General features: G+C 52.1%; 1 protein-coding gene across 4 annotated transcripts in view; it reads right to left on the bottom strand.

Annotated features, from left to right (window-relative positions):
- NDST1 (N-deacetylase and N-sulfotransferase 1) overlaps window positions 1-13,740 on the bottom strand; it is a 67,078-nt gene that overhangs the window by 32,483 nt on the left and 20,855 nt on the right. For 2 of the 4 annotated variants that reach the window (XM_053566341.1, XM_053566338.1), the window contains exons 2-3: window positions 11,682-11,768; window positions 986-1,880 (exon numbers count right to left, since the gene is read on the bottom strand). In XM_053566341.1, the coding sequence (XP_053422316.1) occupies window positions 986-1,498 (513 nt within the window). In that variant the 5' untranslated portion in view covers window positions 1,499-1,880; window positions 11,682-11,768. The remainder of the gene's footprint in view (window positions 1-985; window positions 1,881-11,681; window positions 11,769-13,740) is intronic. The other 2 variants (XM_053566339.1, XM_053566340.1) reach the window with 1 other exon arrangement.

Below are 13,740 nucleotides of genomic sequence, written 5' to 3'. Positions count from 1 at the left end.
TACCCCCATGCCCCTCCCCTGCTTTGTGTCTTTTTGTATTAATCACCACCTGCCACATCCTATGTGTATTTGCTGCCTGTAACCCAGCCCACTCCCACTGCACTGATGCCAGCTCCACAAGAGCAGGGAATTTGTCCATTACCATCATCCCTCTGACCCCAGTGCCAAGCACAGCAAAGCACCTGGAACACTGAAAGTTTTCAGTAAATATTTGTTGAATGAAGGAACAAATGCCCTCCAGAGCACCCAACTGGAGTCCCAGCTAGCACCTGCTTTCCTCTCACAGATGACATTCTCTGACCATAGCCTCTGGGTCCCTCCCACCTACCTTTCCCAACCTCCCCTCCTTGAGGACAGACTATTTCCACAACATCCTTTCAGTGAAGACCCCAGAGCAGCATCCCTACCCACCTAGGTAGTTGGGATCTCTCTCCTTTCTCCCAATGCAAAATGGCTCTGGGTCAGGAGATGCATAAACTCCATACCCCGCCATAGCTGAAAGGAACGAGCATGGGATGGATAGCCCAAACTGCCTAGGTCGGGATTCAAATCTCAGCTTCCCCACATACAGGCTAAATAGCCTCAGATCAGTAACCTAACACCTCTTAGCACTGGTCTGCTCATCTGCAAAATAAGGACACAAGCCCTTCTTGGGGAGGACTACCATGACAGGTTTAGGGGCACCTAGCAGAACATGCCCCTCCAACCTTGCATCCATCCCCAACGCCCCCTTTAGGCAAGTGCCTGACTATGCTGGACACCATGTTGTGTGGCAGGCAGTCCCACCACCGTGTCCCCCTAATACTTATAAAGCGTTCACTAGGCACTAGGCACTATGGGGCTCACACTCAAACAAGCTACTTCCCAACAACCCAGGGAAGTAGCTTCTACAATCACACCCATTTCACGGATGAGAAAAGTCAGGCACTCTTGTGAGTGTGGAGATGGGGCTCTGCACTGCTCAGGGACCCTGCTCCCTGTGTACCTTGAAGAAGCCAATGATGCCCACACCGTAGGCCACACAGTACTTGTCCAGCAGCTCCCGGTTCCAGGCATCCAGGTTGACGTACTTGAGGATGTTCTCATAGATGATGAGGGCGAAGCGGCCACGGCCCTTGTCTGTGAGTGTGGGCATGTCACCCTTGCCTGGCGCAATCTCTGTTCGATACTTGAAGCGGCTAGACTCCAGGATGGCCACCACCTCCTGGCCCAGTTGCGAGTAGAGGCTCTCCACAAACACCAGCACCAACGGGTCCGTGCGGGAAGGAGCGGCTGCCTGCATAGGCTTGAGCGGCAGCAGGCGACTTGGGGCCACTGGTGGCGGGTCCCCACAGTCGGGCTCAGGGGCATCGGCCGAGGGCTCCAGGCCCCGCTTCCAGCCATATAGGTAGTAGGCTGAGACAAAAACGCTGAACAGACAGAAGATAAACAGCAGGAAAAGGACAGCCTGTGGGGACACGTGCCGACACAGCCTCCGGAGGCACGCCAGGGCAGGCATTCTGGCCCCGAGACCTTGGCCACCAGAGCCCAGCCTGCCCTGGGCACCCCAAGGCCCCACACAGGAGACACGAGAATTGTCCACTGACCAAGAAATTCACAGAGACTTGGGAAGTGAGGCCCTTGGTGGGCAGTGAAAGGGGAAGATCTGGGCCCCTGGCCCTTCCTCCCAGCCAGGGGCGCAGTCTGCAGGCTGGTCACACTCCTTCCTTCCTCTGCGCCCCTTTATGTCACCATGGCAAACCCCGTCGTGGTCCTGTGCAGAGCAGAAGTGCCCCAGGGTGTCAGGGTCTCCTTGGGGGTCTGGGCAGTGGGCCAGAGGATCCTGGGCAGGCCTTGGGATGTTGCATGACAGTCATTCCATGGGGCCCACAGGGCTAAGGCTGTGGAAAGAACAGGAGAGTCAGAGGGTGGGCTTCAGTGTGTGATCAGCTGACTGAACACACACAGAACCTAACCCAAGTTCTGCTGCCCAACCTAGCTGCGTGATGTGAGACAAGCTCTTTAACTGCTCTAAGCCTCAGTTTCCCCACTTATCAAATGTGGCAAACAAATAGTGGCCATCTCAAAAGAGGCTGGATATTTAACAGTGGATAGAAACAATCTTTATAAATGACTTTGAACAGTATCTACAAATAACAGTTGCTATTATCAGAGTCCAAGACTAGGCAAAAAAAAATCCAGAAGCAGGAAGGACAAAGAGAGACAATAAACACTTGCAAGGCTTGAGAGCTGGAGGTGGAATTCTATCTAAATCACTGTCAAACACCACGTCCTTACCATCCTCCCTTCACTTCTTCATCCATTTCTCCCTCTGAATGAGCCCAGCAGCCCCATCTGACAGATGAAGAGACTGAGTCTTTGGCACAAGCAGCCAAGCCAGGATTCACAGCCAGGGCTGTGGGACAGCCATGCCTCGGCTGTGAGAGAGGGCCCCAGGTGAGTCACTGCACCCCCTGAGCAGCAGTGAGCTCATCTATACAATCACCACCCCTGCAGTACAGGGCTGTGGCGGAGGGCTAACTGCATAGACGTGTCTGAGGAGCATGGCACAAGAAACATTCAGAAATGGCAGCTGTTGTATTAGCCCCTGATGCAACCAGGCATCTCTCATACTCGGGGTCCAGGCCCACAGGGGTACACAGAAGCCCAGGATAGCAAGCAAGTGACCAAACAGCCAGCCTGAGTATTGCCAACTTGCCATGGGATGGGTGGGGAGGCTCCCTGCACAGGGCCTTCTTCACCCCAACAGTTAGAAGTCTGGGTTTCAGCCTCCCCCACTCATTCCGAGCCCCCGCACGGGGTCTGAGGCCAGGTTGCCTGCCCTCAACTCACTGGAGGGAGCAGGTGAAGACCCACATGCTCCACACAAAGACCCCAACTCCCGCACCTCAAACAGCAAGCCCACGCATGGCCCTCCAAACTCCCTTAAACATGAGTCTAAGCCACAGGGAATGAGAGTTCCCAGCAATCAAAATACCTTTCTATCGGTTGAAACTGCTGCGAAGAGCTCCCCAGGACCAGAATGGAAGGTTTGAGAGCCTGAGCTGGGACAACCAAGGGGAGATTCAAGGCTTAGGTCCCAGCTTGGGGGGTGAAGATCTTTGAAACCCTTCCCAGCCCCCAAGACTATACGGTGTGTTTGGTGTGGGTACCGCAGATCCCAGACCCCACAGCTGCACTTCTAGGGACTCATCCTAGGAGTAGTTACTACAGAAGTGTGTAAAGATTTCCCCACAAGAATATGAATCCCAGTGCTGTTTATAATGTGAATGCCCCGTAACAGGATTGTCTTTAGAAATTATAATGCAAGCATGTGATGGGATCTTAGGCAGCCATTTACATTATGTCAAAGAAGTACATTACCATATATATTGTTAAAGCAGAAAACATTTATAAAACTCTTTGTACATAGGGTCATGTTTTTGTTAACCTAATTTTTGTGCATAGGCTAGAAATTAAACACAAAAAAGCCTTAACAGTGATTATCTCTGGGTGATTTTCATTTTCCACTTTTTGCCCGGTAAATGAGGAGATGGCTGGGACAGCAGGTCTGGTCCCAGCTCTGCTATGAGGTACTGTGTGACCTCAAGCATACCCTACCATTGCTTCCTGCCTTTTAGAGGGAGGTTTAGGGCAGATGATTTCTGGGGGCTCTGACCGTCAATGTTTTAGTCCCCGCTGTGTACCAACACCCTGGGGAAGGAGAAGCAGCCAAGAAAAAATGCACCTACAAGGCAAGGGAATGGGGGAGTGGGGGAAGGGAAAAGCATTTGGGAGAACACAGGAGTACTTAACCTCTCTGGAGGGGGTGAGGGAGGACTGGAAAGGCTTCCTAGAGGAAATGGCACCTGAATTGACCTGAATAAGAAGTAAGGGTTGGCCAGGGGTAGGAGGAATGGCATGTGCCCAGTTTGGAGATAAAGGTATGAGGTACTTCCCAGGGAATCTCTGCGATTCTAGCTGAGAACAAGGCGAAAAGGTGCAGGTGTTCTGGGCAGAGCCAGGAAGGCAGAGATTATGTCCTGCTTATGCCCAAGGTGCTCCGTGTCCCATTTACCACTGATAAGGCAGCCTGCAGACACAGCCAAGCTCAACCGCTCGGCCTGGGGCCAGGACAGCAGCACCGTGGTGGGGAGGCATCCATATCCTAATGATGCCCTCCCCACGCTGGCCACCAAACCCTAGTGAAGAGTTGAGCAGTCACCAGCCACTCCTCACTGCAGTCGCTGGCCCTCCGACTATCACATTACCAGCCTATTAGCATATTAACATTGCAATCTACAGAGTCCCAGACATCTGGGGGTCATGGACCCCTGTGGGAGTCTGACAAGATTTTTCAGATATAAAAAATATGCACATTTAATAAAAAACTACATGTGGTTGCCAGAGGTTGGGGGAAGTGAGGATGAACCAGTGGAGCAAAGAGAAAATGTTCTGGCAGCGAAACTACTCTGTTTGACACTACAGTAGTGGACACATATTATCATACATTTGTCCAAACCCAAAGAACATACAGCACCAAGAATGAACCCGAATGTAAACTATGGACTCTGGCCAATAATGACGTGTCAATGTAGGTTCAACAATTGTGACAAATGTACCATTCTGGTATGGCGATAATGGGGAGGCAGGATGCAGGGAGGCAGAGGGGATGGGAGGGCACAAGGCATATGGAAAATCGCCGTACCTTCTCTCAATAATGCTGCAAACTTAAACTGTTCTAAAAAATAAATGCCTTTTTCTCACAGTGAGTGAAGGATAGTACGTAAAAAAAAAAAAAATGCACACACACACATATCCATATTTATTGGAAAATGTAATAATTTCAAGGTGGGTGTTCAGAGCCGCCTGACAGCCCATCCATGGACCTGAAATCCTGGATTAATGAGCCATCAGTTACATGTACAGACTCCAGCCCAGTGGCTCCTTGTTTCAAACCCACCACCTAGTAGTTTGTGATCTTGGGCAAGTTACTTACCTTCTTAGTGCCTCCTGTAAAAAAAAAAAGAAAAAAACAGAAAATTTTCATACACTTCTCAAAGTGATAAAAATTAAATGAGCTGATATACAAAATGCTCAGAACCACACCTGGCACACAGCTGCTAGTATCATGCCCGTTTGTTGCTTATTTAACATACTCACAACTTAACTTACAAAGCAACCCCTCATAGTCAGTTAGGCCTGACTCCTAACTCTCTGCAGGCCTTGGAGTCAGGCAGGGGAGAGCATACTGTCTCCTGTCACAGCACAAGCGCAAGGGCTGAGGCAAGTGTGCCTGCTGCCTCCTCCCCTCACCACAAGCCTGGAAAAAAGCCCTCCCTTTGGAGGACATGGCATTCCCTCGGAGCTAGATGGATGGATCCATAGTTAGAAGCCAGAAGACTTAGGATAAGGTGGTAGCAAACCCCAGGCCAGACAGAGTACAAAATCCCCAGAGAACATGGAGTGAGAGCCAGTTGCTCTGTACACAAAGTGCTGACCACCCAGCTTACAGGCAAGAAAGGCCTCCAGCACAGCCTCACCGCAATCCACCCTAGGCCTGTCACCAGCCATTCAAGGCCTTCCACACCTGCCTGTGCTACAGAACCCCTGTGGCTCAGGGGTAAAGAACTGAGGGTGTGGGGGCTTCTAACCCCCTTGGGGCCACCATACCCTTACGGACAACTGGGGCTAGGGCCTCAATGCCCCTCACCACCCTGGCTTGCTGGGCCTTGCTGACATCACCAGCCATTCCCCTGAACTCCAGCCTCGCCCAGCCAGTTACCAATCTCAGTCAAGCCTCTGGGCCTTTGCTGATGAAGTTCCCATTGCCTGGAATGCCTCCCCCACCCCCCTGGGATACTTACTCATTCAAGATCCCAGTTCCAAAGTCATCATCCTGTGAAGTCATCTCCAACCCTCACCCCCGCTCCTGCCCCCAGCCCCATTCCTCAGACTCTTGCCTCATCCCCACACCACAGTGCAGGACCCTCCGGCCAAAACAAAAGCCAGATGTGTATGTTATGTTCTTTGGCTTGCACGACATTTTTCTTTAATTTGGATTCATTATTAACATTTTAAAATCAGCAGACTATGTAGAAATCAGAACTTCTAACTTTCTCTTTAAAGAGGGCACGTTCTGCCAATGCTGGGCATATATCCTCACCAGAGAGCCCCCCTCGGACGGGCATCCTCCAGTTTGCGAAGTCATTGTCCCTCTCTACAGCCTCACGGCCAACCTCCTCCCATTGCTTGGCTTCCAGCCCAGGCCCTGGGTGCACCTGAGCAGGTGATCTGACATGACTAAACCTGGGGCATTTCTACACATAGGTCTACCTGCTGCTGCCCACAGGACCAGGAACGACTGACCTCTGCTCGGCACCTGGCACACAGAAGCCCTCAGCAAATAACAGTTTCCTTTCTACCCCCTCCCTCCAAGCCTGGGTGCCTCTCCAGGGCAGAGACCAAGTCTGATTCATTGTGAAGATCCCACAAGCTGGTCCTTACTGAGGATATGAATGAATGAGCAGCTTTAGTATTTACGGACAAGGCAAGGAAAGCTCCAAGGTGAAGTGACTTGCCACAGTTACATGGAAACCACCAAATCTTGACTCAAACAGGTTTCCTTCCTGACTCTGGTGTTTTAGTCCTCCATGAAACCCAGGGGTTTCTATAATAAAAATAATAACACCACCACTATAATTATCATCAATATTAATACTGCTACCATTCTTAGCCAGGCACTGTGCTCATCTCATTTACTCTTTACAACTAATGCTATCATTATCCACATTTACAGCTGATAAAAATGAGACTCAGAAAGGTTAAGTCATTTGCCCCAAATCACACAGTAAGTCAGTGGCACAGCTGAAATTTGAGTCTACAACCCACAAAGAGTAGATAGCTCCAGAGTTTGGAGGGAAACCCTGGCTAGGGATAGGCAGGAACACGAGAGAGAATTCCAGCCACCCAGCACCCCAGCCCTCAGGCAGGCTCCCTCTGCACTCTTCCAGCCCTAGTCCCAGCTTTCTCTGCCAAGGTGCTGGGGATAATGAATGAGATGCTCTGGTTGCCATGGAGATGCCATGGCAATGCTGTACTTTGGGAAATACCACGGTAACCGTGGCCACTGCTAGAGTTGAAAGTCACTTCTTATCCCACCCCCAACCTGAAAATGCTCTGGTTCCCTGCAATCCTCCCCAGGACACATAGAGAAAGGGAGCTAAAGTACAAGGACCTTACAGAGCAAGCAAGCAAGTTGTTGAGAGACTGGGACAAGGAAGGGGTCCCGCCTGGGCCCTGGATGAACGGATGGGCTCCAGGAGCTCCTGGAGAGCAAGCAGAGAGACTGAGCCAGCTGTGCCTTTCACAGTAAAGTGTGCCCACTAACCCAGCTCACACAGTGCCTATGTAACTTAGTGCCTACTGTGTGCAGCAGACTTCCTAGGAAGGGCAGCGTGCATCACACTGTCTCACCTGAGTGGTGGCAGCCAGCATCACAGTTATAGGCTCAGACTGAAGCCAGCCTGCCCGGGCATGAATCATGGCTCCACTATTTATTAGCCCTGTGACCTTTGAGCAAATCTCTCAACCTCTCTGAGTCCCAGTTTGCCTCGTTATAATACAGGGTTTATACTACTGAATTACCTCACAGGGCTGCCACCAAATTAAAGAGAGACGTGTGTCAGACACAGAGCTCAGTGCTTGGCACATGGTAAGATAACCTAATTAAAATGATTACCCATTAACAGATTTGGAAACTGAGGCTTAGGAAGGAACTGGTCCAAACCACACACCCAAATTAACAGCAGGTGAAAAAAGAGAGAAGAAGGGGGGTCAGGCTGAAACCAGAAAAGAACAAGAGAATGGGGTCCAGGAAGAAGTGAAATGTTGGAGATCACACTGCAAGTTGGGAACAAGCAAATGATCTGCTCCCTAGTCCTTACTCTGCATTTATTGAGCACCAGTAGGTACAAGCACAGAAGTAAGCACTGAAAATGCAGTGGCCACCAAGACCTTCCTGCAATGGTTTGTAGAGGTCTGTGGGCTCCCAAGTTTTAGGTTACTGGGGTGATGCTGCTGCAGGGTGAATGGGGCAGGTCCCCACATCCCCCAAATGCCCACCCAGCTCATGTTCTATTTCCAGACTGGGTCCTTCCTGACCGTGCCCTCTGCAGGCCACCCTCCCCCACATACATGCAAAGGCACAGGCAAACTCACGGGGGTACCGACAGGTTCAAATGGTGTCATCACAGGTGTCAGGGACAGGACTGGGAGATGGCTGATAGGAGGCCAGCACAGGAAGAGCCCTGTAAGCAGCCTCAAAAGTATGTGAATGGGTATCCAGACTTGCGCAGGGATTCAAGCCAGGGAGGAGGCAGTGGTGTGGCGGCTGCAGGCCCAGGCACTGGGAGCCCCACAGGTACCCAGGGCCACTCCCCACAGCTGATCCAGCCCCTTCCAGCCTGCCACACCCCCAGCACAGTCATACCACCCACCTACTCAGCCACACCCACAGCTACCAGCTCCACCAGCCACCCTGCCACAGCCAGCCCCACCCACTAGATCCAGCCAGAGCAACAAGGAAAATCCTCCACATTTGCTTCCCAGCTGTGAGGGAGTTTCTCCAGGGCAAGCAATCACACCCCTGGGAGGCTGAGACCAGAAGCAAATCCCTTCCTCTGCTGGAATTCTCTGCACACCCCATCCCTCACGACCCCTGCAGTGCCACCTGGCCCAGGGCCAAGCTGTGGCCTGTCAGTCAGTCAGTCTAGGGTAGCTACATCAGGGGAGGGGCTGTTGGAAGTCTGGCTCAAAGTCACAGGGCCACAGACAACAAAGTCCACCTTACAATAAGCACTTGGGGACACTGGGGCCTGCAGAGGGGTAAGGCCCCCTTGCCTTTGCACCAGCTAGGCCAGACCTACTCCCACCTACTGTGGTCCATTTTCTTGTCTACTAAAACCCTGTCCCTCCTTCTCTAAAACCAGACTCAGCAGGGACTTGGGCTTTGCCAGTTGTAGATTTCAAAAGTCCTAGTTGAGGTCTCCTACTCTCTGTCCCACCATTCAATGCCAGGTGTCAGCTCCTCTCATGACTAGAACAACTAGAATGTTGGTCTCCCAACTTCACCAGACATTTTCCAAGGCGCACATGGTCTCCTACCCATAGTAGGTGCTCAAGACTGATGTGCCTTTGCCAATTACATTCCCTTTATGAATCTGCTACAAGGTTGCAACAACCTAAATGCATTACTGTTAACTTCCACTTACAAGACATGCTGTATCTATATTATGTGCTGCTATTTCCCCTTTACCATAGCACCGTGACCTATATTCCCATTTTACATTGAGGAATTGATGCCCAGAGAGTGCTGGTGACTTGCCCCCGTCCACAGAACTAATGAGTGGGCAAATGTGAATTTCTTCCATCCCTCAGCTCCACAGCCCCTCTGTACTCACCTAAGACGGCTGACACTGGCAGGTATGGCTCACATAACCTATTCTCTGCTCCCTTAGAATAGTTCTCTTTCTGCTTTGGTTTTCATCCACTTTGTGTGTGTTTTAACATCACAGCAGCCTCCAATGATCGTTCTTGGAAGCAGCCCCATGAATCATCCATCAATCAACAAGCAAACAAAGCATAAAGCTCTGGTTCACTCCCTGATTCTCAACTTGGGAACTGGGTCTGGGACCTGGCAGGGAAGGCCAAACAGAAAACCTTGGGAACTTAGACCTCACTTGTTGAGAATTTGTCTTTCTTCCAACAGGGCTTGAGTGGAGAGTTTACCTTTGTACCAGCTCTGAAGAAAAGGTTTACCAAGCAAACAAACTAGACAGCCTAGGGGGAGCGGGCTGCGTGGGGAAAAGGCAGGTCAGGGACCAACCGCCCTCCAGTCCCAAGGACAAGCTCCCCCAATCCCACTGAGCTCCTCACACAGATCAAGGCTGTCAGACCCACCACAGGGAATGCCATTCAGTGGCCCATGAAGCTTCCCAATACAGGGCTCCTCTTTCCACCCAAATACCTAGTCTGCCTACAGGAGTCAAATCCATCCCAAACTACTTTTCTCAGGCTCAGATCACAATGAAAAGCAGCGAAACATTTCCCTCCAAATACCATAACCTCCCTTGCTGACACTAGCCAACCCTGAATGAGCTCCTGCTAAATCAACTGGAGCTAGGTTAGAAGCTTTTCCTGCTTTACCACTCAACTCCCCCAAGGCAAGAGGTGATGTCAACTGCCATGTGCACTTTACAGAAAAGGAAAGGAAGGCAAGTAGCCAACTCACAGTCACACAGTTGGGCTGAGCTGGGGCTAGGATGCCCCTTCCTCAGAGCCCCTGTTCATAACCCCTATATAGCCCTGCTGCGCAGCATTCAACACCATCCCTGAGGCGTGTCTGCTGCCCAGGACAGAAGCTTCCTGCAGGTAACCAGCCCCAGGGCTGCCGACCCAGCTTCTCTAGCAATGGCAAGTTTCAGCCTCCTGAGCCAAAGCCTACACTGACAGAGTCGGGCGCTGGGGGTCCCCAGAAAGGCATTACCTCAGCCAGAGGGACCCCACATAAGAAAGGGAGGGCCACTGTCCCAGGGAGAAGGTTCGTGCTAAAGAAGAAAGAGGCAGGAGTGAGGGCCAGAGCAGGAGACCTCAGCTAGCAGGCACAGCACAAAGGACAACGGGGACCAGCATGCCTCATGGGCTTGGCACCTGCCAGGCACTATCCCAAGCACTCCCCAATCCTTACCTCATTTATTTGTCATTTATTCCTAATGAAATAAAAACAATTGTATGTATCGCGCCCTGAGCTTCTCCCCATCTGCCTCCCCTGTGGAGGATTGGGAAATGCTGGTCACTAGTAGCCTTACCCTCTTGAACGCTCAACTGAGAGGCCACAGATGCCCCCTGAGAGATCCCAAGAAGCAGAAGCAGGCACACTCAGGGGCCTCCTCCTCGTGGATGCCAGAGCCAAAGCCAAGAGGGCCTGGAATCCACAGCCTCCTGGGCCCTTCCTAGGCTCTGAGCCCTCAGAAAATGAGAGGGAAGAGCCCTGCCCCTTCACTCCCTGTGTACAGACCCTTCCGGCTCTATTTCTCAACTGCACAACACAGATGTGTGTGACCCCAGGGGGTTTACAGAATGCTTTGAGAATCTAGTGACAACAGTTAATAGACTCTCTCCCCAGATACACAAATTCAGGGTGGCTGGGAACAGCCCCTACCAAAAGCCAAGCTAAGAACGTGGAAACTCTTCCAGGGGTGCCTCTGGCTTTGACAACCTATGATTCTCACAGTCCAGAACATCTGAGCACTCTGGGACCTCACCATTCCAGGTTCCCCTGGGGCCCTGAAGTAAATCTTTAACTCCTGGACCTACTGGCTTCAGGTGGATTTGTGCACTTGCCCAGCTGTTGGAGAAGCCACAGAGAAACAGACCCCTTGCTCCCGCAGCCTCCTCCTCCTCCTCCATCAGGACTGGCCAGGTCAGCTCTGAGCCCTCTCCCTGGGGCAGCCCAGCACTGGGACGCTCAAGGAGCTGCCTACGAGCATAGACAGGACCCGGCACCAGGTTCCTCCTGGATAAGCAAGTGCAAACACAGGCTGCAAGTGCACACACACTCAGATCTGGAAAGACTGGACAGGACAGGGCACCAGGGACAACGATCAGAGTGACAGGAGCCAGGGAGAGCAAAGCAGACCCACCGGAGCTCAGGAGGTGGCTGTGTGGCTCCTCTTCCCCTCATAGTGTCCTCGTGATGGCTGAACACTCCTCACTTAACAGGGCTGCATCTAATCCCAGAGCCAGAACAAATGGCATTACTGTCAACCCAGTCCCCTCCCTGGAAGGGAGGGAAGAAAGAGGATGGGAGGGAGAAAGGGAGGGAGGCAGCCCTAGGGCATCCTGAGCCACCAACCACGTGTCCAGAAACCTCCAGCCCACCCCTACCCCACCCCTGTCACCACCTCCCTTGTCAGAGTGGCCAGCCCCTATGGCCTACCTCCTTAACCTCAGAAAGAGGATGTGTTTCACCAATTTTGCCCCATGCCCTGGCAGGCCCCTGCATGGAGAGGCACTCCCTGGCAAAGAAGCAGTCCCTGACCTCATGCCAGTGTCCTCTGTTCCCTCTCAAGACAAGTGGCAGCCAGAGTGCAGGGAACCCTCGCTGGCAATAAGGATAACAGAGTTCTGTTTCCAGCTCTGCCTGACTTCCTATGCGACCTTAGGGAAGGCCCTTCCCCCTCCAGACCTCAATGTCCCCACCTATTCTGAGAAGAGCTATCCTGATAGTCCAGCTGATAGCCTGATAGCTTTTGGCCCTGCCCCCACCCCAGCTGCGCTGTCAGGCCCTTCCCATTGCTCCACCCGGCAGAGGAGGAAGAAAGGTGACAGGCAAAGGTGTGGAGGGTGTTAGATCCATGCCAGAGCATTGAAATGCTAAAGCAGAACAGGGCCTTACAAAGCTGAGGCCCAGAAGGAGAAGCAGCTTGGCCTGACAAACAGTAAACTGGAAAGGGGCCAGGCCAGCCTGGGTTGCATCTTGACAGCCATACTCATTTAAAAGTAAAATACTTAAAAGTGTCCACCTGGGACACAATTATAAGAGACTTTATCGGCTCGGCGCCTGTAGCACAGGGGTTACGGAATCAGCCACATACACTGAGAGCGGTAGGTTCAAACCCGGCCAGGGCCAGCTAAACAACAATGACGACTGCAACAAAAAATAGCTGGGCATTGTAGCCGGCATCAGTGGTCCCAGCTACTTGGGAGGCTGAGGCAAGAGGACCTTACCTAACAAATGCAATCAGTGTAACATGGTTCTTTATACCCTCAATGAATCCCAAACAATTTAAAAAAGAAAAGTGTCCACCTGGGCAGCTCCTGCGGCTCAAGGAGTAGGGCGCTGGCCCCACATACCGGAGGTGTGGGTTCAAACCCAGCTCCGGCCAAAAAAAAAAAAAAAGAAAAGAAAAGTGTCCACCTGAAAAGGCCTTTGCCTTCTTAGAGGATTTGCCTTCTTATGCCAAAGAAGCATAAGACAACTTGCTAGTGGTACAATTTCAGGCCCCCCAAGAACTGCAGGAGGAATAATGTGGGGCTGAGGATAGAGACTGGGCTGGCTTTCCAGGCCTCTTGCATCACACTATGAGGGTGGCCAAGGGTCCTGCCAGCCCCAGGGAAACCCTAGGAGCTCCTTCCAGGGATTAGCAGCCCTGGTCACCTCCTAAGAAGTCACCTGAGGCTAAGCAGGCAGGCCTAGCAGTCGTCACAGGAAGACTGGCCCAGGTAGACATCCCTAAGACCACCCCATTCTGGAAGACGACAAAGCCTTAAGGAAACTGATAAGCCTTCAGGCCCCATGGCCAGAGAGGAGGCAGGCAGGAGGGGATGACATGGAGGAAGGGAAAAGCTTTGAAGCATTTGGAGCCACAGAAGCCCCCTAATCTCCGTCAGGCCTGGCAGGCATGACAAGATGCCTACTGAGACCAAGGGGCTTCACCAAGGCCCACGTGAAAGCAGCCTGTTCCTCCAGCCTCACTGGGGCTTGTCACTATGACAGGAGCCTGATGCCAACATGCCTCGGGTATGAGGGGCTCTTCACACTTACATGGACGTGTAGCTGGGGGCAGAGAGCGGGTACGAGGAGGGTAGGTGAGCAGGAACCCAGACAGCTGGAGAGCAGGACACAGTAAAAAGTGTCACATGCCCGCTTCAGGCTCCTTCAAAGGGCCCCACAGGCCTCAGTGAGATCCTAGAACAGCA

Source organism: Nycticebus coucang, chromosome 17 (assembly GCF_027406575.1).
Source record: "Nycticebus coucang isolate mNycCou1 chromosome 17, mNycCou1.pri, whole genome shotgun sequence".
Lineage (NCBI taxonomy): Eukaryota > Metazoa > Chordata > Mammalia > Primates > Lorisidae > Nycticebus > Nycticebus coucang.
This window is presented reverse-complemented; position numbering and strand designations above follow the sequence as displayed.